This window comes from Triturus cristatus, chromosome 1_1 (genome assembly GCF_964204655.1).
Source record: "Triturus cristatus chromosome 1_1, aTriCri1.1, whole genome shotgun sequence".
In the NCBI taxonomy this organism is placed as follows: Eukaryota; Metazoa; Chordata; class Amphibia; order Caudata; family Salamandridae; genus Triturus; species Triturus cristatus.
The window spans coordinates 519,949,426-519,973,877 of record NC_140579.1 but is presented as its reverse complement, the minus strand read 5'-3'; the positions used below and the strand labels follow the sequence as shown (position 1 = coordinate 519,973,877).

Genomic DNA, 24,452 nt, shown 5'->3' with positions numbered 1-24,452 from the left:
ATATATCACATTTACAGCACACAATTCAACATCATGCCATAAATTCAACAGCACACCATGTAATTAAACTCCACAACACTCCACTGCACAAAATACCATTCATCATAATTACACTCCATTACACACAGTCCCACTCCACATAACTGCAATACACTCAAAAACATATAATTGCTATCCACATAATACAATTGCACATCATGCCACATAATTCCACTGCACAAATCCACTCTACAACACACAATTATACTACACAATGCCACAAAGAATCATTCCAATCCAACCCACTTAATTGCACTACACGCCACATACATCCACTCCAATCCATAACATATAGGTAAGAGACATTTACATTCACAACGCCAATAGCTCAAACTCTGTTTTATTTTAACACCCAAACACACTGCTCTGAAGCTTAGCTCCTATCTATTTCTTCACCAAACAGGTAAAGCTAGCAATACATTTCCCCACCACACAATTCAACTCCACACTTTTGCAATCTACACCACATAATTCGACACCAAACCACATAATACAACTCAACACAATTACACAACACACCTCATGCATCTAATCCTCACCACACAATTCCACATCGTGCCACAATATTTAACAGCACACCATATAATTAAACTCCACTACATAACACTCCATTACTCACAATCCCACTACACATAATTCCAGTACACTCAATACCACATATTTACTATCCATATAATTCCACAGCACACCATGCCACATAATTCCACGGCACAAATCCAGTCCACGCCACACAATTCCATGCCACACAATTACACAACTAACTAACACAATCCAACATACATAAGTCCCCTACACACCAAAAACATACAAAATGAGCAAGGGACCCACGTCTGGGCATACCCTGCCAACTTAGGGCAAACAAAGGAAACACAAGGAGATGATGGACGGAGCGCTGAAACATTTCAGACACTCACCCCCCACTCACCCCATCTTCAAATCTGCTCGCCACACCACATTTCCTTCACTATATCCATAGTCTTGATTCCATGTTGCACTGCTCCACTCACTATTCACAACCACTTCGAGTCTGCTCTGCACATTCAGTCTTCACATCCCACGTCACACTCAACAGTTCTTTGCACTTGTGTTCCACACTCCACAACCCCTAGTCATAGCTACTCCTTCCACTAAACCTCTCTAAGCATATCTTCTCATCTTATACGCTGTCTAGGGCAACATCCACACTTGACACCATCATTTGCACTTACGATCCATGATTATTCAGAAGTTCAAAAAAAATTGTACAATTTGTGCTGCCATTTAGAATACTATTCCCTGCATTACTCAACGACAGCCACTTTAATAGTACTCTTACCACTTACCCATCATCCAGCAGACTAACGCTCACCCATGTACAATATGGATTCACTTACAGCCAATTACATCATTTGCTTGCCACTCACTCATCCCAAGGCATTGGTACTCGCAGCACTACCTAATAGCCCACTCATACCACCACTTGCTAAGAGGTACTTACAGTACCATTTGCTCACAACCTCTGCTCACAGACAACCAATAGTTCAAATTTTTCACACCATTCATTCACTACAACCACATAGCACCATTCACCCCAAACAGCCACTTGCATCACGTCAATTTTTCTCAGCCACTTAAAGTTCATATTCTCAACCATACATCATCACTCGCATTGCAGTTGCTCTGAATATTATTCTTAACCAGTCTCCAACACCTATTCGTATCAGTCTCCAAAATCCACAGTCGAGACACCCACTGACAACTCATCGGTGTTTCACATCATATAATTTCATCCACTCAAAATCCCCACTTTCATTACATTCTCTTTACCCTACTCACACTAGCCACTTACAAAACCATTTGCTATGCTGTTCACATGTTTCACTACACCATTCACTTGCATAACACCACAAACTTGCAAACCCATTAAGTCATAATTGACCTGCTCCTTACCCAAAGCTATTTACAATAACGCTCACATCTGTTACCCTCTCACACTAATAATATTACTCACTGGCACTTATCAGAACTCCTATAACATCCTCTGACCATATTTACAAACACCCTCTCACTCATAGCCTCTCTATTTGCTCCTCTCCCACTGTTGTTACCTATCACTGCGGAAATACATCAAGTCAGAAAAGGGACGATGGTTAGGAAGATTGAGATAGCTGGGTTGTAGACATGATGGTAGTTCTCTCTGGTCCTCTGTAACAGATGTTTTAAGTGCACAAAAACGTCTAGTCCACAGAGAGAAGAATTCCTTACCCATAAAGTGATTGTTTCAATTTAGAGAAACACACTGTCGCTTCATTAAAAAATGCAATAAGGCCATTTCAGTTCACTGAAAGCTGATGGTCACTATGCATCTTTAAATGAAGTATACACCTGTTATTCCCCAATGAAATCTACATTTGCAGTCGTTGCAATTAGAGATTATGTTGATATACTTAGTGAAATTGTGCTATTACCACAACAATATGTCAGGCAGGTATCTGACATTCACTGATTAAGGGCCTGTATGTTTTTATTTAACAGTACATTCCAGTGCTGTTAAAGTCTAGTGGACCCTGGGAGAAAGACTCATCACCCAAAGTGAACGCCTTAAAAGCAATCCTCTTGAATTATTACTGGAATGGGGAAAACTATCCAGAAGTCCTCATGAGATCATAGTGAAGTAATGAAGTAATAAAACCACACCGTGAATTACACATGAAGTAATGCAAACAACACCTGAAGTAGTAATGATGTAATTGTGAAATAGTCTGCTCCCATCCTCTAGTTGCCATGGAGTCGTCATGAAGTAATCTACTCCCATCCCCTAGTTGTCATGGAGTCACCGTGAAGTAATCTGCAATCATCGTGAAGTAATCTGCTCCCATCTCCTAGTTGTCATGGAGTCACCATGAAGTAATCTGCTCCCATCCCCTAGTTGTCATGGAGTCATCATGAAGTAATCTGCCCTCATCCTTTTGTTGTCATCGAGTGATCCTGCAGTAGTTAAAGATAATCACACATTTTCCAAGGAAGTAATCAGGAGCTCATCCTGAAGTAGTTACTGTGTTGACTCTGGATCTGGAATCATCTCATTTAAATATTCCACCCTATAGGCATACTTCAGGATGGCTTCTGATGACTTCCCCAGATAATTGCAGGGATAGCCTGGCTGAAGTCATCGGATGGCTTCAGAATGACTCCAGGATGATCTTCCTTTTTGACTTGGGAGGTAACTCTCCCTCATTACGCCGAGTAGCTCAAATTCTTAGACTTCCCCAAAACAGAATTTAGCTTTGTGGGTGCCATCATTGGTCTATTCGCCTCCCTTGAAAAGCATGCCTTATGACACATCAGTCAGGCAGGTTTACATAGTCAACTTCATAAGAGCACTCTTCCACAATCCTTCACTACATAATTTACTGCATTCCTTCACAACCTATTATGTCTAAAATGTGTCGTGCTACTGTGCATGTGTCAGCTAGGCATAAGCAAGTGATGAAACATACCCTCTGATCCATTTTCGGAAATGGGTAGTACACAGGCTTCATCTCATGTGGACTCAGTTCTTCTTGCTCAGGTGTCTGCCAAGAGGTTTCCCCTGTGCTGGAGTTGTACAAAAAGAAACGTCCTGTGGGTTCGTCAAAGTATCTTTCCCATCCTGACTCAATAGGGCTTGCTTCAGAGATTACGGAGTTGGGAGAATTCACAGGGTCGTCTGTCTGGTAGAAGGGAGACTCCCAGGTCGTCTTGCCGGTGAGGCTGTTGTAATAAAACAACTTCCCGCTGTCCTGATCAGTGTGAGTTTCCCATTCGTCAATAGAGCTGCTTGTGCTCTGCAGGCGGGACGATGATCCTGGCTTTGCCGCCTCTTGTCGCAGTTCTGCTAGATTCACATACACAGGAGAGGAATTCTTTTCCTGGCTGACCTGAAAAACAGTTTTAAAACAGCACTGTTATTTTAGTTTGTGCTTAAGTGCAAATATTTGCCTATGAATTCTGACTTAAGAGTTTGATGATGTATTGTATGTGAGACCAGGGCATACGTAATAACTCCCTAAAGTGCAGGAGCGCCATCGTCTCAAGGGGTATTACCCAGGCTAGCTGTTCAGGGGCCTGAGACACTGGCATCAGGATAGAATCACACAGTCATTAAAACCAACGGTGTCAAACATCAAATAGGAGTGGCATACTAGCAACCCCATGTCATTAAAGAAGGAAGCCCCACAGACTGGAATCATATTAAAAGTCCCACTGTAATCAAAGCAGAAGGCCACAAAGACTGCCGCCAGTCTATTATCCCACAGCCATTAAAGCTGAGAGCTGCTGTGATGATCAATCTACATCCCCAGTGATACTGAAACTGAAGGATGAAGGATTTGTTGTGTCTGCAGGAGCTAGCTTGCATGAGAATGGGCAGTCTTGTCACCCTAGTTTTAGAAGGTGAAGATTTCCATTGAAGTTGTGCCTTTGACTGAAATATAAAATTAAGTGGCCTTAAATATGTTTTAAGACATAGGAAATGTGAATTAAGCCATAGAAAGAACTTGACCACACCTGGAAATACTGCAGGCTTTGAGTTAGTCGAGAGTGGGCACATGTGGCTGTTTGAATCAAGTCAAATAAGAGCTACTAAGGGGACGAGCACCAATGAATAATTTTAAGAGGAGTTGAAATGAAATGAGAACCGAAGCTCAAATCAGCTATATAGTATGTAGTCAATGAAGAGAATGTGGTATTGTGATTAAATTGCCACCGTTGCAACCTTCAGACGTGGATTCTAATCCCTGCTTTGGCACTTGACTGAAAATAATATGAGAATGGGCAAGTCACGTAACTTCCCTGTGCCTAAAAACTGTAAAATGATTAACCATAACTATGTAATAAAAAGATACAAATCCCTACTTCAATATGAAGTGTTATGTTGCTCCACAGCCAGACTCAGACTATATAATTACCGAATGGGATAGTGATGTAATAACTATTTGAAGAACATACCTCTTCCGGGAGAGTATGCAGGCGCTACATAAGAAGGGAAACAGGCTGGCCGAGTCCAAGGTCTAGGTAAAGAGGTACAACTTCAGTTTCTTGAAGAATTCAAGGACTGAAGAGGGGGCTATGATTTGTAGGGGCACGTCATTCTACTTGGGGGCGAGGTACTAGAAGACACGACTACGACCTCTAGCTCTACAGGTGTGTACGGTATGTCAGAGAGTAGGGGCTCCGGCGAACCTAGATTTTTGGTCAAGGTATGGAAGCTGATGTGCGCCATGTTATGATGTATTTTTAACATAGACAATGGTCCTTGTAATTAGTCAATCAGGTTAAATAAATATAGAATGGAATCATATCTATATTTCGACTATCCAGCCGGATAGGGAATTAATCCAATTTATTCTAAATTAACAAAGCACAATTTATACAAAGTGGGGTACAGTCCTGTACCGAGAAACATAGGCGTGATGTAGTTTGTGACATTGGGACACAAGAAACAAAAACATTTAGGCAAAACAAAACAAAAGGGCTTGTTATAATTATAAAGAATAAAACAAGCGTGATAGTAAGCACAAACGTGACACTAGTATGAGCAAAATAGTAAGTGTGCACATTGTTTACAAAGGTTGACGGGACTGTACCCCCACTTTGTTTAAATTGTGCTTTGTTAATTTAGTATAAATTGGATTAATTCCCCATTCGGCTGGATAGTCGAAATATAGATTTGATTCCATTCTATATTTATTTAACCTGATTGACTAATTACAAGGACCGTTGTCTATGTTAAAAATTTGATACCCAAGGTCCTTGTGTACCTAAATTGGGTTCCCTTGCTTTTGTTTAACATGTTATGATGTATAACATGGTGCCATTGAGTTATACAGGAGAAATTAGCACCACACCATTCATGTAATCTGACATACGGTCCTCGACTTTAAAGATAATGCTAGCTATGATTCCTATCCCAGGGTATACTTGAAGTGAAATTGCAATTTTATTAAAAAACTTCAAAATCCCTCCCATCAAACAATCTTAGAATGTTGATCCACTCCATTGATGAAGTCGCACATTCCACTTGTTCACAATCATAGTGTTGAACTATGCTTAAAATGGCCACTGAGACTCAATTTCGTGTTGCCATGCTCTCGGCAATCTGGTGAAGGATTGATTTCTATGTCCCTGTTAGAACTTGCTTAACCCTCCTCGCTTCTTGCGGTTGAGCTGATTCCAGAAGCTGCTTGTGTATCTTGCCCCCCCCCCCCCCCCCGGTTGTGCCAGAGACTTAGCCACATCCTGTCCACTGTTGGTAAATCAGCCTCTTACACCATCAGCTGTGCTCCGTAACCACGCCATCTGGGCGCTGAAGCAAGAGGCTGTGTACATTGTGCAATCATAGACCGACGCTCGCTGGGCACGATTACGCCATCTGAGACTGATGAGGAACTTATTGGATGTGTAAAGGGTGTGGCTAGTGCTATAATTATGTGTGCGCTGCGGAGTGAAGCAGCAGTCTCCGTAGAATTACCTTTGTACCATTCTGGGACCCTGTCCTTAGCTCGAGCTAATAAATTAAATTGACTTTCCTCCACAGCTAAGGTGTCCTGGTCTCTTTGGTAATGCATGAGATATTAAGGTGAACCCGTAGATTCTAGGTGTCCCCTGCACCGCTGGCTTTGATCCTCCAGTCGGGAGGGGTCTCTAAAAGCCGGTTCTACAATTGGCGCCCAAACATGGGGCTCTTCGGTGGTCGTCATCGAGCCTGGTGGTCGTGAGGGGTCCGTGATCGAATTCCAAGGGAGGCGCGCTACTACATCGACTGAAAATTGTCCTTGTGGGCCCGAGGTCTCCGATTGCGTGATTCCTCCCTCCTAGGGGCTATCCGACTGCAGCCCCGACAGACGCCCCAGTTCCGGTTCCTAGTTTTTGGAGATCGAGACCTTTGTGACACTTGCCGTGTGAGGGAAGATTAACGGTCAGGTAAGAGTGGGAGTGACCCACTTCTTTGGTGAATTGTATCTGGTTTTGGGTATTGTTCAACTTTTGCAAAAGCCGAAGCCAAAGGGTAAGTACAGTCATATGCTGTAACTGTTTGATTGTACCCTTTGATGTTTGGAACCAGGATACGAGTCTAGAGATGCCTGGATTTAGTAAATTTCAGAAATGGTGTTGTTGTTGTTGTGCACAGGACTCCGCATTGGAGGAATCTTGTCTGATTCCTCCCTTGGGGACCCCTAATCACGAAGTCTATGTTAAACATGGTATTGGCCTGATTGTGTTTTCCTCACTCTGGCACAAGTATACAAAGGGCAATTCTGAGTTACAATGGCCAATGCATGGTAGTTTTGAACGTCCTGTATTAGACAATCTGGAGGAGAAATTGTTTCAAAGAAAAGTTAGACCTGTGATGTTTGATTCCTTTCGGGTTTGGCGCAAGGAGTCCAAGCAGAAAGAAATCAAACTCATAAAGAGCGAAGCTAAAACAATGCGTATGAGTGTGATTCAGAAGGCCCAGAATCATGATGATCAGAAAATAGAAGAGGGTATAGTGATACATGATAGATTACATCGAATGCAGACAGACAGATGTTACGTTACTAAGAAGGTCCCCGAAAAGGCCCGGGACATGGAGGATGACCCTCTCATGTCTTCCATGTTGAACACCCTTCCACCTTATGCTCCCACCATGTACCCGGCCCTTGATCCCGCACAATTGGCCCTCGCTGCCGCTCCAGTTGTTGCCCCTGCCCATGCCCTGGTTCGTCTGATTCCTCAGCCACTTGTTCCCGATGCCCCGACTGTTCAGGCCACTGTACCCTTGTTGCTCCTTCCACTGGTCCCATGCCTGTCCAACCCAATGTGTCTTTAACTCACGTCACAACTAATCAGTTTCTTGTTGACAGTCATCCGACACCTTCCCCCAGTGCAGGGCTATTAGCAAATGCTTGGTCAGTGGTCCGTGATTATATCCCTTATGTAACTCTGCATAGACCACCCACTCCCAGACGACGTACTTTGCGCAGACAGATAGGTAATACACAGGAACAACTCGCTATGAGTCAACAGGCTTGTATATGGATGGGAAATGGCACTATGTACACCGCTCAGGATATATGGATGACCATGGATCAGTGGACGCGCATCCAACAGATTGACACTTTTTGTGATATGTGTGACATACTGATCCAAATGTGGGTAGATTTGGTAGAATCAGGTCCACCCCCAGATCTGTCTGACCTTCGCAATAAGGTTGCGAAGGGGGACATTCAGGTCCTCGCACTATTCTGCGATCTGGTCACGTTAGTAGCCTTTAGGGACTCTTTATCTGATGCCATGCTGAATAAGGGTTTTCCAATGAGGGAGGTACAGCCTGTTTGGAGGGACCGCGTTGCTGGCGTGGGTGACCAGCCTGACATACCGGCGGGTTTTAGGCAAATGTGGGTCCATGTCCCTTGAAAAAGGTCTGATGTCCTCCAGCTTAAAAGCCAATTGCCTGACCCGCGTAAAAATTCAGCGGGTTATTACAAGGAATTGACTCGGACCCGCCAATCTTGCGTGATGACTTTAGCAGATATCGATATGTTAATGGGACAGGTAGTACCGACTGAAGTATGGTCTAAAATACGTCATAATTATCAGGCCGAATTTGGCCACACTTGGCACCAACTTGGGGAAGCCGACAGAGCTCGAACTGGCGGTGAGAAACCTGATCCCATGATCTTGGCCCTTCCGGCCCAGATACTTACCGCCATGAAAAAGATATTGACACCTCACCATATTGGGATAAATTAGCTGCTTGCAGGCAAAAGAAAGATGAAAGTGTCTCAGACTTTTTCACATGATTTGCAAGCACGTTCAGAGGGGGGACAGTGACTGTTTGTGGATAAATTTGTGTCCAATTTGTTACCTGAACTTGGGACTAAGCTCAAAATGTCGGAAAGTGCCTGGCCCATTTTGAGAATGACCCAGTATTATGAGAATAGGGAGAATGAAGAGCGAGACAAAACACATAAGAAGACTAAAGATCTAAAAACAAAGGTATTACTCCAATAGGCATACCCGACCCAGATCCAAAACAGGGGTGCCCCGAAGTTTCAACGAGTTGCTCAGAAACCTGCCCCCGTAACTCCTCGCCCACCACTGGGGTCCAATCAGTGCGCTTATTGTCGCCAGGAGGGTCATTGGCACGATGAATGTCCCTTGTTGGTCCGGAACCACTCTGCTCCTTGTGACCGCTTCACAGGGCAACGGCCCCAGAGAGGACAAGGACGAGGCGGACTTAGAACACAGTCACAGTACAGGCTCCCCCTCTTGCACAAGAATAGATTTGATGCAGCCAATTATGAAGATCACAATTATTTTACTGAGGATTATGAGCCCGAAGAAATGACGGGGTTTCTGTCCCACTAGGATTGCCAAGGACAAGGAAAGGGACCCGTGCCTATTTCTGTTGACCAGAAGGGACCGTATGTTCAACACTGGGTTCTACGGAACCATTCTTGGTCGACACTGGTGCAACCAAAAGTTCTATTACTAGGTCTAAAGTCCCTGGGGCCCCCTTGTCTGGCGCAAATAACGTTTCTGTGGGGTTTTCTGGTACCCCAGTGTTTAGCCCCGTCTCACAACCACTGGAACTAACGATAGGACCCTACACGGTTGATTCCCCTTTGGTTTTGACTTCCACATGTGGAGAAAATTTGTTGGGTTTAGATCTATTGAAAAGATTACATGCCACCATATACTGTTCTCCTGATGGTGTTTACATCACTATGGGCCCCCTACCACACACCCAGTATATTTAGCCTCCTCAGATCCCCTTCCACAGGAACTTCAAAATGTCCCTCCCACCCTTTGGGCCCAAGGTGATACTGATGTATGCCTTTTGTCCATACCCCCCTTTTCTGTTACCCTAAAGGAAAATGCTCGCCTTCCCCGACTTCCCCAATACAAAATTCCCAAAGAAGGGGAGAGGGCATTACTCCAGATCATTTCTGAACTTGTTGACAAGGACGTGGTTGAAGAGACAAGAGGCAATGTGTGTAACAGCCCACTTTTGCATATCCTCAAATGCACCGACCCTTCCAAGCCACCTGTTTATCGTTTTGTCATTGATTTACGCGAAATAAATAAAATAGTAGTTCCCCAGTTTCCTGTGGTCCCAGATATCACTGCCTTACTCACTATGATCCCCCCGTCGTCATGTTTCTTTTCTGTCATTGATTTGAAGAATGCCTTCTTTAGTATACCCGTTGATGAACAGAGTAGGGATCTTTTCGGATTCTCATTGGCAGGTCGTAGTTTCCGGTTCTGTAGAGCTCCACAAGGATATACAGAGAGCCCTTCCATTTATAGTCAGGCCCTCAAGGGCCAACTTGATTCCCTGTGCCTACCTCAAGGTATCGCATTACTCCAGTACGTTGATGATTTGCTCATAGCAGCAGACACCAAGGCATTATGTAAAGAAGCTACGATGAAATTGCTCCTGCATTTGGCACAGTTCAATCACAAAGTTTCCCTCTCCAAGCTCCAATATTGTCGACATGAGGTTACCTACTTAGGTCATCTCCTGTCGAAGGAGGGACGCCGCCTCACCCCTGAACGAATACAGACTATCAGTAAAATGCCCCCACCAAAAACGCAGAAAGAGGTCCCTGCTTTCATTGGTATCACCTCCTACTGCCGCCAATGGATACCCAATTTTTCTCTACTCATTAAACCTTTGTTGGCCCTCACACGTAAGATGTTCCTCACCCGTTTCCTTGGACAAATGAGTGCCAGCGTGCATTTGAAGAACTGAAAACCGCCTTGAGTTCGGCCCCAGTGCTAGGCACCCCTAGTTATCAGAAACCCTTCACTCTTTTCATACATGAGCGTGATGGTTGCGCATTGTCAGTATTAACACAGCGTTTCGGTGACAGACAATGCGCCTCTGCATATTTTTTTGCAGTTCTAGATCCCGTGGCACGCGCGTTGCCCATTTGCTTGAGAGCAGCAGCAGCTGCCATATCCATTCGCCAATCTGCTGGTCTGGTTCTTGATATTGCGCTTACAGTTATGGTTCCTCATGCAGTTGATACTTTATTGAATAGGACAAAAACTCAACACCTTACTAGTGCACGTTTTCTGGATATGAGTTGTCTCTCTTAGCCAGTCATATCACCATCCGTCACAGCACTACACTGAATCCAGCCACATTGTTACCCTTTGTTGATGGTAACACTAGTTCTGATCCGCATGATGGTGTCCTCCGGACGGAGGAAGAGACTATAAGCCATGTAGACTTGACTGACACACCCCTCACTGATCCTGATGGTACCCTGTAAGTGGATGGTTCTTGTTTCAAACTTCGTGATGGTAGCACAACTGCCGCCTATGCTATCACCACGTTACAGACAGTGGTGGAGAGTGAGAGGATACCTTACCAATCAGCACAGGCGCTGAGTTAGTGGCGCTGATAAGAGCATGTGAATTGAGTACGGGGATGGCCGTCAACATCTACACCGACAGCCAGTATGCTTTCGGAGTGGCCCATAATTTTGGGCGACTGTGGGCTGAGAGGGGATTTTTAACTTCTCACGGTACTAAGATACAACATGGTCAGCTGGTCAGCAGACTGTTAGAAGCATTGACCCTTCCTTCCAAGATAGCTGTGATTAAATGTAGCGCCCACAAGAAAGTAACAGATGACATAGGAAGAGGTAATGCATTTGCTGACCAGACTGCAAAGGAAACAGCAAAAAATGTCTCCACCCGTATGTATGTAGCTGGCCCCTCAAATTGGGTACTGGAGGGAGGGAGGCATGAGGACACTCGTGAAAATGTGAAGGAAATACAGGCGGAGGCAACTAGAGAGGAAAAGACTCTCTGGGAAGAGCAAACAGGCCTATTAGATGAGAATGGCTGTTGGACGGATCTGTCTGAACAACAGCGGTGGTTGTTACCCGATGCCTATGTTTTGCCAGTGGTCACTATGGCTCATGGCCCAGCTCATATTAGTGCAAAAGGTATTTGCAAATTGCTAGCTCCGGTATGGCAAAACAAGCACATCCCAAAATATGCTGAGAGGCTAGTCAGGAATTGCATGATTTGTTTGATGCATAACCCAGGTAAGGGGACACCAACACCTGCTGGGAATTTTGCGCCCCCATCTTACCCCTCCGAGGTGCTCCAAATAGATTATATTCAGTTGGAAAGATGCAACAACCTCCGATATGTCCTTGTGGTTGTGTGTGCCTTTAGTAAGTGGATTGAGGCATACCCCCTTAAGGACAACACTGCTAAGATCCTGTTGAAGGAATTCTTTCCCAGATTCGGAATGCCCAGAATTATCTGGAGCGACAACGGAAGTCACTTTACAGGAGAAATAATGAAGAAAGTGTGTGTAGGGATGGGGATCAAACAGAAGTTCCATGCCGCCAATCACCCCCAGTCAGCGGGTCTGGTTGAATGCCACAATGGGACATTGAAATTTAAATTGGCTAAAATACAGGCTGACACAGGACTGTCTTGGCCGGACGCCCTGCCCCTTTCCCTTTTATCCAGTAGAGCCACAGCACATGCCCAAACCGGACTATCTCCTTATGAAATAGTGTTTGGTCGACCAGCTAATGTTTGGGAGTGCCCCGCCCAAAGAAATATTCTGATATCGAATACCCATTGTTGATTGATTACTTACATGAATTGACCACTAACCTGCGTCTTATTCATCGTCAGGTACAGGACATCCTGCCACCCGAACCTGAGGGCCCTGGCCACACCATCCAGCCAGGTGATTGGGTCTGCATCTGCAACTTCCAGAGGACCAAGAACCTGGAGCCGAGGTGGAAAGCGCCCCAGCAAGTGTTGTTGGCTACCAGGTCTGCAGTGAAAGTGGCAGGAAGAAAGAATTGGGTACACGCGACGCACTGCAAACGAGTGCCTCTGCCACTGCCATACGACCAGTGGGTCAAGGAGGACCTGGGAGATGACGAATGTAAACAAGTCCCACGCTTTGTACCCTTCAGTGACACTAACGTTGCCAGGGCTTCATCTGAGTGAGAGGACGACGACATCCTGCAAGCTGCTCCGCGTTTGAGGTTGCGGGACACTCAACAGCCGGAGCCTTTGTTCCCTGATCAAACAACGCCAGGGTCCACCAGGTACACCCTTCGACCCAGAAAAAGGACTGAAGAGACAAAGGTCTCTGCCCTCTACCTCACCTGGCCTGACGTTCGCTGCAGGGCTGTGATATTTGCCGGCGGATATATCCGACCGGTACCGGTGCAGCGGACCAGAGTGTGTCAATAGGACTGCTGGAATCACTGTCCGGTGAAGCAACCAACAATCACAGGCAGCTACTAGGGAAGACCGGGTGAGGCATGACTGTGACAAAAATGAACGCTGAAAGCTTAAAGGACAGGAAAATGAAGAAGAGAAAGTACATAAAGATAATACATGGCCGGTACACGATCTGTCTACTTGTACTCATAATTATTTTACTTGTACTGGCCTGCCTCGGGTGGATAACACACGCTGCACTTGCAGCACCTGAGTCTCCAACCTCTACAGAATCGCCTCATCAGCATGTGTCATTGCCCCCCTCGTGCAAACAAGGGCAGAATTTTATAACAATACTTTCATTCAGATGTTACACCAGCACCAGCTTGTGGTGAATACAACAAACTGTTGGGTATGTGGGTTGCTGCCCCATACTGCGGGCACAGGGATGCCCCTGATTCCCGCTCCCTTTTCTCGAGCCGGTTCAGCCTACGGATGGTTTACGGTATTCTTTGACGCCTTCTATTCAGGTAAACCATCTACGTGATCCCCAGGGAAAAATAGTAGCAAGCAAGCATTCACCACATTTTGGCTACAGAGTGGCCAAATATGAATAGGACTTCACCCGAAAAAGATTAATATGAGAACAACCACGGGTCTTTCTATCCGCTGAGCATCACCAGCAGTGGAGGGAGACGACGGCTGCCGCCCCTCAGGGGCCTCCCTGTCTACCCACATTCTGGACGATACTGCATCAAGAGCAGTGGAACAGTATGGGTGAGGGAGAGTGACTGCGCCTACACGCTCCAGCTTAATGGCTCGACTCGCACAGCTCTGGTGGCTTCGCTCAATTCCTATTTTGTGTGCGGGAGCAAGGCCTACACCTGGCTGCCCAAGTCATGGGCTGGCACATGTTATATCGCTTGGTTGCTTCCCCCAAAATACACAGCCGATGCAACACACCACATCCAGAAGAGAGGTGTAATTGACGCTGAAGACACGGTGGCCAAGAATTTGGAGACTTTGCTAAAGGGTTCCTCCCCTTTTGGGGCCATGTGGTCAATAGTCGTAATATTCGACACCTTACAAGAGTGGTAGAGGCCACCATCAACGTGACTGCCGATGCTCTCAGTAACATCACTGCTGAACTTCAAACGGACCGCCTCATGACTTTGCAGAACCGGATGGTTCTTGACATAATCCTAGCAGACCGTGGAGGAGTCTGTAAATTGATCAGAACCAGCTGCTGTGTATATATACATGATAATGCACTGACAGTTTATCAAGCAATCCAGAAGCTCCATAAGGTTGTTTCCGACATCCATCAGGATGAGGGTTCGTGGTCCCTAACCGGTTGGTTTTGGGGCCTGGTCTCTCAGTGGGGATGGAAGATATTGATTTTCATTGCCATCATTGCAGCCGCATTCTTTTCTTGCTGCCTCTGTGTTCAATGTATGCCCGCGCTATGTGGCCTCTGTGCCACCTCTTTAACACCCAAGCCAGTAAATTCACACCACCAGAATGCCATGATGATGTTAGAGAAGGAGGTCCAGAATATGATGGACATTGACCTAGGTGATGACTGAAAGTTGCCTCTTCATGGCAAAAGGAGGGACTGTTGAACTATGTTTAAAATGGCCACTAAGACTCCATTTCGTGTTGCCATGCTTTTGGCAATCTGGTTAATGATTGCTTTCCATGTACCTGTTAGAACTTGCTTAACCCTCCTCGCTCTTTGCGGTTCAGCCGATTCCAGAAGCTGCTTGTGTACCTCGCCCTCCCCCCCCCCCCCCCCCCGGTTGTGCCAGAGACTTAGTCACATCCTGTCCACTGTTGGTAACTCAGCCTCTTACACCATCAGCTGTGCTCCGTGACTACGCCATCTGGGCGCTGAAGCAAGAGGCTGTGTAAATTGTGCAATCACAGACCGACGCTCTCTGGCCACGATTAAGCCACCTGAGACTGATGAGGAACTTGTTGGATGTGTAAAGGGTGTGGCTAGTGCTAAAATTATGTGTGCGCTGCTGAGTGAAGCAGCAGTCTCCGTAGAATTGTCTTTGTACCATTCTGAGACCCTGTCCTTAGCTCGAGCTAATAAATTAAATTTACTTTCCTCCACAGCTAAGTTGTCCGGGTCTCTTTGGTAATGCATGAGTAATCAAGGTGAACCCGTAGATTCTAGGTGTCCCCTGCACCGCTGGCTTTGACCCTCCAGTCGGGAGGGGTCTCTAAAAGCCGGTTCTACAATAGGGAACTTGAGAACTTTCTTTTCAGAGAAAAGTTACCCACTCACCAGGCCATACATCCACCTTCACCCTATCAACAACTTCCCCTTTGTAGAAAGTGTTTAAAAGAGGCGCTTCTTAACACTATGACCTCAAATGAAATAGAGTCATACATTTAACTGCTATACCGAAGACACAAATATGGTATTACTGGTCACCAGAGTCACTGGCTTCTTTTGGGATCATTTTTATGGTATCAAGTAACCTGCTAATTGTTGAACTAATGCAGTTAACCCCGCTCTAACGGAGGCACAGCAGAAGACAATTGCAGTTTAAATAATACACTCTCAGACCACATTTGAGGACATGTTTTATTTGGGCCTATCAAGCTTAGCATTCCTAGTTTCTGCAGTGCAAGAGCATTCAACGTGGCGTGCTTCAGACGGACTCCCTGAGATTAGGAGAATACATCTTACACATCAGCTGAATTGATATCCTGATGACCTTGACTCCAGCAGCGCTAAATAAATTATCCTCAAGTCAGTGACTCACAGCGGACACGTTAATCAGAATGACATACGAAGCAAACGAGTAGATTACTAGGCGAAGAAGAATATAGACTTTCTACGATACTGGTACTCTCCTCTGACTGGCACTGAGCAGTAATCACGCCATACAGTCGGACATCGGTCCTTTCACCTTTAATTGGGCTGTTATACATTCCCAATGTCCTGAAGAAGACCCGACATGACGGCATAGAACAACTGGTCGATACAGGGTCGAAACGTTGACGGTTTCATAGTCCTGCACGAATTGGAATTCCTTGTACATACAGACTACAGGACTTGTGCCATACAAGGCTCATTACCTATCTATAATTTAGCCGAGGACTTTTTGTGTAAAAAACTTCCTTTGTATTGTATTTGATAATGTAAATATCCACTTTTTCACTATCACACAGAGTCACCTTATTCACGTTGTCACTGCGTCGTTGTTTTGTAAATATCATTGTATATACAGCCCTTTTTCAATTTTTATACATATCTAAAGGAGTTGCTGAATGATTTAAAATTCAGATGAAATACTAAAAAATAAATTGTTACGTTTTTTGAAGTATTATTCATCCTTTAAGATTAATTGCTTGCTAGATCATCGATTGCTGTGTTTATGTGTAATTGATTTTTCTTCATTGTAAATAATATTTCCCCTACGGAACCATTGTTCATATATATCTACGAGGCCCAGGTTCCTTGGGTTATAGGGTTACCCCTGTATACTTAACTTTCAAGAGCATTCAACAGCGCTTATTTCAAATATTGCTACGCCCAAAAATGTGTCCTTTCACTTGCTACTAATCGGAAGCCTACTCATGTGTAATATCACCATTCAAGGATGTTAGCTAGGCTAATTTTAGCATGACACCTCATGCTTCAAAGCTATGTCACACAAACAGCAGCTTTCTAAGCTATCTTTAGCTTCAGCGAGTTTGATAGCCTGTCTGTAGCCAGGCACCCCATTTCCTCATTTTTAATCAAACTACAGATCATATTTAATATCCAGTTTCCCTTGCATGAATGTCTTCATGGACAGCCACAGTAAACGTGAATAAGTGAGTTAAACTATTAAAAGACTTAATAAATGTGCTGTTTGAATAATAGAAAGAGCTCAGTGCAATGATTTGTTATAAATATTATTATTATAGCCACTGTGTTGGAAAACCTCTGATCCCATGTCCACATAACAATAGCTGAGTAAGAGGTGTGTATTAGACATTTAGGGGGTCAATTAGGATGGCGGGCGGTGGCACCACCGCGGTGCGGAAAAATGCATTTTACCGCCCGCGAGCAGCGGAACCCACGCCTGCCATATTAGTATGGCCAAACATAGCCCATTTCCCGTCCGACCCAGTGCGACGCGCACCGCCATCAAAGTGCACCCGCCACCGTGGCAGTAGGAGCCAATGGAGACTCACCGCTATGCGGAATGACGTCCGCCCCACTCCACAAATTAGGATGCCCCAAACAACCAGTCACACCACAGCGGAGAAACTACCCAACCAGAGACGGCGGGAGCTTGACAGCGGAGCGCGAAACGGGAGTCCCGGTCCCTTCCACCCGGTCCCGACCGCCATGGATCCAGCTCTACATGTTTTTCTGGTGCTGTACCTGCTACATCACCAGCAACTCATGGCCCGCCGCGGACGCCGCTACATGTACGCAATAACACACAACCACAACACACAACTCATGGGCTGATACAGGGACCAAATCAACATCAGACACTCTGGTGGGGACAGGAACACATCCACAAGTGCACCCACACATGACCCACCTACCACCAAGTCACCCCTCCTCATCCTGGACACACATTTTCCGCGATCATGCAGCAATGCCCCGGTCACATCACCGCGGCGGTGAAGACAAGGGAATACATGCGCACAATGCAGAAGGCAGGGCCAGCGCCAGGCATGGGCAGGGCACAAATAGCACAGGGCCACACCTGCACCCTCCACACACTAGCACCCCCCACTGAAGGCACATGCCATGTGCCCCTCCTGTACACCCCCATTCACAACAACAAGCCAGGTGAATCCACACCCTGCACCACACAACAAACAACCAGGGAGACAGCCACAGCAGGAGTGGCTGCAGAGGAGCACACAGCAAAGAAGCACAGGGCCAGGGAAACACACACACCACAACACCACCACACTCATGGCAATAAAAAATGAGTACAAGCACAAAATGAACACACACACATACAAGGAACAAACATTCAACTGGACACACAGCCTGCCAATTCACACATACATACCCCATACTGACACACAGACACATACACACACCACATGCCAACAGCAATGGAGCACAACAAATAGGAAAGCCAAAGTGGGGTGCACACAAATGGAAGGCCATGGAGACAAACAACAAGCATGTGTACCTCACATGCAAGACAAGGAACAGAGAACAACACCCTCAGCCCATCAAAGCACACATGGCAGGCACAGTCAGTGCAGTCAAACCACAGACAGCTCAGTGCAACAACACAGGGAGACAGCAAGGCAAACCATGTATAGACACAAGGATGAAAGGAGGGCCCTTAAGTCAAACTGTGAACAGCCACACATGTATGCAACTACTTCACAGGAGTACGCCAGCAGCACAACACACAGGGCCCATTGACACACTCCATGACTGCCAAACACCAGTAGAAATCTACACACATACCCCTCCTCACACCAGCAGCACACAACATCAGTGTCAAACACACTGAAGGCTGGCAATACTTGCCAGTCAATACACAGACAAACAATCACACACCCTAGGGGTAGCCACAAACATCACACACAAACAGGGATGCCAGAACAAATGTCTGCACAAAAACAACAGACAAACACATAACCCAACAGAAACACACATAGAACCACAACAAGAACAGACATGCCCTGAGCAGCTACACTGTGGTAAGGCAATGGGAGCACAGACACAACAGGAGTGCACAACCTCATCACTCAGGAACAATGCACAGACAACATACCACAACACAGACAAGAAGTGCACCATCACAGAACAACACAGCCACATCAAACAAACAACAGATGCAAAGGCAAAACAAATCACATGGCAAACACAGCAGGTCATCAGGGGATGCACACCAGGCAATGACAAGGCAACATACACACACAGCACTGCATGCACAACAAGCAGTGTGTGCACACCAAGCATACCAACCCCACACAGACATGAGTGACATAAAAACCCACACAACACCAATCAGCACAGCACAAAGACAACAACACACCCAGGAAGTGAAGCAGTACCACAGCCAACACACATACATCCAACACAACACCAACAGATGCACAAGTCTGGGACAGAAAGGTGGAAACTACTCTACCAGAGTACTGGGCAGCACACACAGTTGAACTGCATATGAGCAACCATGACTGCTAAACAGCACAAGAACACCACATATAACCCATTGGGGAAATGCCCTGAGTGACACATTGATCCTGGCCAAAGAACTGCACCCCAAAGCACAGTGTCACAAATGAAGTGATGGGGAGGCACACACACATGTAAAGCAAGGGGACAGCTGACATCAAAGTGAAGTGTACTGCATGTCAGTAGGGGACATGGCAGGAGTGCACCATACACAAATAGAGGTAGTGCAGACTCACAATGGGTAGGCATTTGAAGCACAGATAGGGGATGGTATGACAACATACACAACATGCCATACTGGAGGCCAAAAAGGCACCATGTGTCAGCAATGTATGAGAAAACACAACCACAATGGCAGTGTGGAGCAGCAGGTCTGCACAGTCTCCACAAACAGTAACAAGACACATGGATGATCAACAAAACACAACACTGACTTGCCACTCTGCATACTCACAAGTGACAAAAACAACAAGTAGGAGTCAGCCAGAACTGCAAGCACACACCAACACACTGCACAGTGCACAACATACAACTCACACATGTGCATTCAACCACATCCACAGGGCTGAACAATCAAAACAACAGGCATACAACTCCTGGGTGACACGTGTGTAGTTGACAATGCAGGGGCATGCACACATCAGCACTCCCGACAAACTCACCCCCTTCACACTGCACACTTCTTGACTACCCAAGAGCACATATTGAAAGTAAGCCATAGGACTAGGATGACTGGCCATCACAAGATGACCACACACATACACCACTGGGCACACATAAGGGAAGAATACACATACATGATGACCCTGGCCAGCCTGCCTGCAATCCTGTGGATAGAATCCCACTCTGTGCTGGCAGTGCCACCCAACCTGACATGTGTATAATATAGCCAACATGAACAAAGTTCGAAAATGACAACTGCTTTCCATTTAAAATTGACATCATTGCCCCCACAAGTATCTGGGTCAGGAAGAACTTAAGTCCCTGTCACCCATGTAAAAAATAGAGTACGTGAGCCAAGACATTGGCTATGTTGAAGTGGCACACAGACCATGTGGCACAGTAAACCAAATACACACAGCAAAATAACTTTATTCAGTAAGGACACTGACAAAACAGACAACAGGAGCAACTGTCTTTATTCACATATGGCATAGATAGGCAACATGAGTAGAGAAGAGCAAGGCACAAAATGCAGAGTATGTCCATGAGAAGCTGCACAGGGAATACTTGAACACAGCAAAGAGCAACAAGGCCAGTGGGCAGGGCAAAGTGCAGAGTATGTCCATGACAAGCTGCAAAGGCAGGGGCAACACAGCAGTGAACAACAAGGCCAGTGGGCAGGGCAAAGTGCAGAGTATGTCCATGAGAAGCTGCACAGGCAAGAGGCACACAGCAGTGATTGACAAGGCCAGTTGGCAAGGCAAAGTGCAGAGTATGCCCATGAGAAGCTGCACAGGCAAGGGCAAAACAGCAAGGCCAGTGGCCAGTCCAGGGTGCAGAGTATGTCCATGAGAAGCTGCACAGGCAAGGGGCACACAGCAGTGAATGACAAGGCCAGTTGGCAGGGCAAAGTGCAGAGTATGTCCATGAGAAGCTGCACAGGCAAGGGGCACACAGCAGTGAATCACAAGGCCAGTTGGCAGGGCAAAGTGCCGAATATGTCCATGAGAAGCTGCACAGGAAAGGGGCACACAGCAGTGAATGACAAGGCCAGTTGGCAGGGCAAAGTGCCGAGTAAGTCCATGAGATGCTGCACATGCAAGGGGCACACAGCAGTGAATGACAAGGCCAGTTGGCAGGGCAAAGTGCAGAGTATGTCAATGAGAAGCTGCACAGACAAGGGGCACACAGCAGTGAATGACAAGGCCAGTTGGCAGGGCAAAGTGCAGAGTATGCCCATGAGAAGCTGCCCAGGCAAGGGCTAAACAGAAAGTCCAGTGGCCTGGGCAAAGTACAGAGTTTGTCCACGAGAAGCTGCACAGGGACTACTTGAACACAGCAAAGAGCAACAAGGCCAGTGGCAAAAACAAAGTGCAGAGTATGTCCAGGAGAACCTGCACAGGGAATAGTTGAACACAGCAAAGAGCAACAAGGCCAGTGGGCAGGGCAAAGCGCAGAGTATGTCCATGACAAGCTGCAAAGGCAGGGGCAAAACAGCAAGGCCAGTGGCCAGTCCAGGGTGCAGAGTATGTCCATGAGAAGCTGCACAGGCAAGGGGCACACAGCAGTGATTGACAAGGCCAATTGGCAGGGCAAAGTGCAGAGTATGCCCATGAGGAGCTGCACAGGCAAGGGCAAAACAGCAAGGCCAGTGGCCAGTCCAGGGTGCAGAGTATGTCCATGAGAAGCTGCACAGGCAAGGGGCACACAGCAGTGAATGACAAGGCCAGTTGGCAGGGCAAAGTGCAGAGTATGTCCATGAGAAGCTGCACAGGCAAGGGGCACACAGCAGTGAATCACAAGGCCAGTTGGCAGGGCAAAGTGTCGAGTATGTACATGAGAAGCTGCACAGGCAAGGGGCACACAGCAGTGAATGACAAGGCCAGTTGGCAGGGCAAAGTGCCGAGTAAGTCCATGAGATGCTGCACATGCAAGGGGCACACAGCAGTGAATGACAAGGCCAGTTGGCAGGGCAAAGTGCAGAGTATGTCAATGAGAAGCTGCACAGACAAGGGGCACACAGCAGTGAATGACCAGGCTAGTTGGCAGGGCAAAGTGCAGAGTATGCCCATGAGAAGCTGCCCAGGCAAGGGCTAAACAGAAAGTCCAGTGGCCTGGGCAAAGTACAGAGTTTGTCCACGAGAAGCTGCACAGGGACTACTTGAACACAGCAAAGAGCAACAAGGTCATTGGCAAAAACAAAGTGCAGAGTATATCCAGGAGAACCTGCACAGGGAATAGTTGAACACAGCAAAGAGCAACAAGGCCAGTGGCAAAAACGTAGTGCAGAGTATGTCCAGGAGAACCTGCACAGGGAATGTGTGCGACTGTACCTTTCCATGGTCAGCAACACAGTCGGGGGTAACAATGTGCAGTACAGGCCCACCTGTGTGAAAGACAGGTGTGTGAGGGTGACTACCACTCAGACTTGGCTGTCAGGCGGGCTGGGAGCTGGCTGTGTCTCGGGGACTGTCGGGGCACTTGACCGGGGAGAGAGCGGACCAGCTGAGGTAGAGCTATCAGTGGCTTGGCAAGCCAGAGGGCTGCTTGGACCAGGTGGTGTAGTGTCATGTGGAGGTGGAGTCATGCAGACGTGAGACACAGTGTGGCTGGGAGATTGTGGAGGGGTACCTTTCCACTTCTTGGGGATCCTAAATGGCTTGCCTGACTTTGGATCAATGGGAGGTGGTGTGGACACAACAGGCACACTCACCACCAAAGCTGCATCAGGTGCAGACGCTGGCACTCCCTCTGGGGATGTGCTGGATCCAGCGGAACGCTTTGCCTGGCTTCGCCTTTGCCCCTCCCTCCCCTGTTTAATAGGTGTTACCCCTTTAGTGCCCTCCTTCCCCTGCTTTACTGGGCTTGGAATAGGAGTCGAGGTGGTGGGTGAATCTGCCTTGGAGCCCTTCCTAGGTGTACCCTTGGCATGCACCAACTTCTCGGTGGGCACAGAAACTGCATGCTTCTATTTGTGAGATGCTTTAGGGACAGGAGAGTCCTTGGCTGGGGAGGCCTCTGAGACATGTGAGCCTGAGGTCTGCTTCTTTGCAATTTGGCCCCTGGTGTCGCCTGACGGGCATTTGTCTTTGAGCTCTGGGGTGGCTTTGGTCTTCTGTGGGGATGGTGTCTGCACCCGTGACCGCTTGGGTTGTTGCTGCTTTGTGCTTCGTGTGCTGTATGGTCACTATCATCAGACGTGGCCAATGCTAGGGGGGTGGACAAAGGGACCGGAGCTGGACTGTGAGAATGTGCCTGTTGAAGGGCTGCCGTCACTGTGGAGGACAAAGACTGGACAGTCCGGTGCAGAGTAGACCACCCACGTCTGAATGTATGCCCTCCATGAAAGCAACCACCTGTGCCAATTTGTTGTCGTGGTCAAGGAAGGCATTGAGGAGAGCTGTCTGGCCTACACACAGCTGGTGCAAAAGGTCCACAGACTCAGCACTGATGGCAGCAGGGGGGACAGGGATAACGGTACCCGGGGTGAAGGACACTTCCCCCTCTTACTGGTGCGAACACGTGCAGCACCAGAGGAAGTGGGCACTGGCCGTTGTGTGGTGGAAGAGGATGCAGAGTCCCCGTTCCCTGTGCCCGCCAACATGGATGCATCCTCGCTGGCATCAGATGATGTTGAACTTTGCGTCTAAGGCTGGAATTCCTCCAGCAGACTCCTGTCCCCCTCTGAGGCGCTGGTGACATCTGTGTCACTGGGCTCCTGTGCAGCTGTTGTGCTTGTTTCACCCCCACTGGTGTCCGTCTCCTGTCCCTCCGTGACCACAGGAGATGCTGCATGAGAGAGAGCGATGTAGGGTCAGTTCAGTGGCAGCAACAGAACAAACATATGCAAGCAAAGCATCACAAAAGATGACTAAATCTACATGTTGAACACCACCCTGTGCAATCACACTGTGCTAACTCACTAAATTGACTCAAACAGTGTGTGGAAACTGGAAATTCAGGCATAAGTGAGCCATGTGACGACCACACAGCAACACACCCTGCTAGTGGCTCCATTCAACCAAACACACAAATAGATCTGAGCACACCTAGGGCCATGATGGGGGCACACTACTTGTTGCCACTGACAGATCTGGTTGGAACAGGAGTGGACAACACAGACACAGAACACAACATGACATTCCACAATGGCCATGAGCCCATGCCACCCACCATGTTGTACTTTGGGGCCCAAAGACTGGTGCACATTGGTGTCAGATGTCTTGGCCTCCCAAATCTGAGTCAGGGCAATGGACGCATTGATGAAGGTACACTCAGATCGGGCACACTGCAGTTCCCTCACATGGGATTCCCCAGACTACCCCAATGCAGATGTTACCTGAAGACCACGACTCAGAATGCA

General features: G+C 47.0%; 1 protein-coding gene and 1 pseudogene across 2 annotated transcripts in view; both read right to left on the bottom strand.

The window, feature by feature from the left end:
- The window catches only part of LOC146870525 (rho GTPase-activating protein 27-like), a 1,164,614-nt pseudogene that overhangs the window by 255,654 nt on the left and 884,508 nt on the right, over positions 1-24,452 (bottom strand). The window contains exon 4 of the transcript XR_014978312.1: positions 3,519-3,938. The product of XR_014978312.1 is annotated as a rho GTPase-activating protein 27-like (transcript). The remainder of the gene's footprint in view (positions 1-3,518; positions 3,939-24,452) is intronic.
- The window catches only part of LOC146870528 (syncytin-2-like), a 283,792-nt gene continuing 279,929 nt past the window's right edge, over positions 20,590-24,452 (bottom strand). Inside the window, exon 3 of the mRNA XM_085643085.1 lies at positions 20,590-23,878. Coding sequence (XP_085499211.1) covers positions 23,736-23,878 — 143 coding nt within the window. The 3' untranslated portion in view covers positions 20,590-23,735. The remainder of the gene's footprint in view (positions 23,879-24,452) is intronic.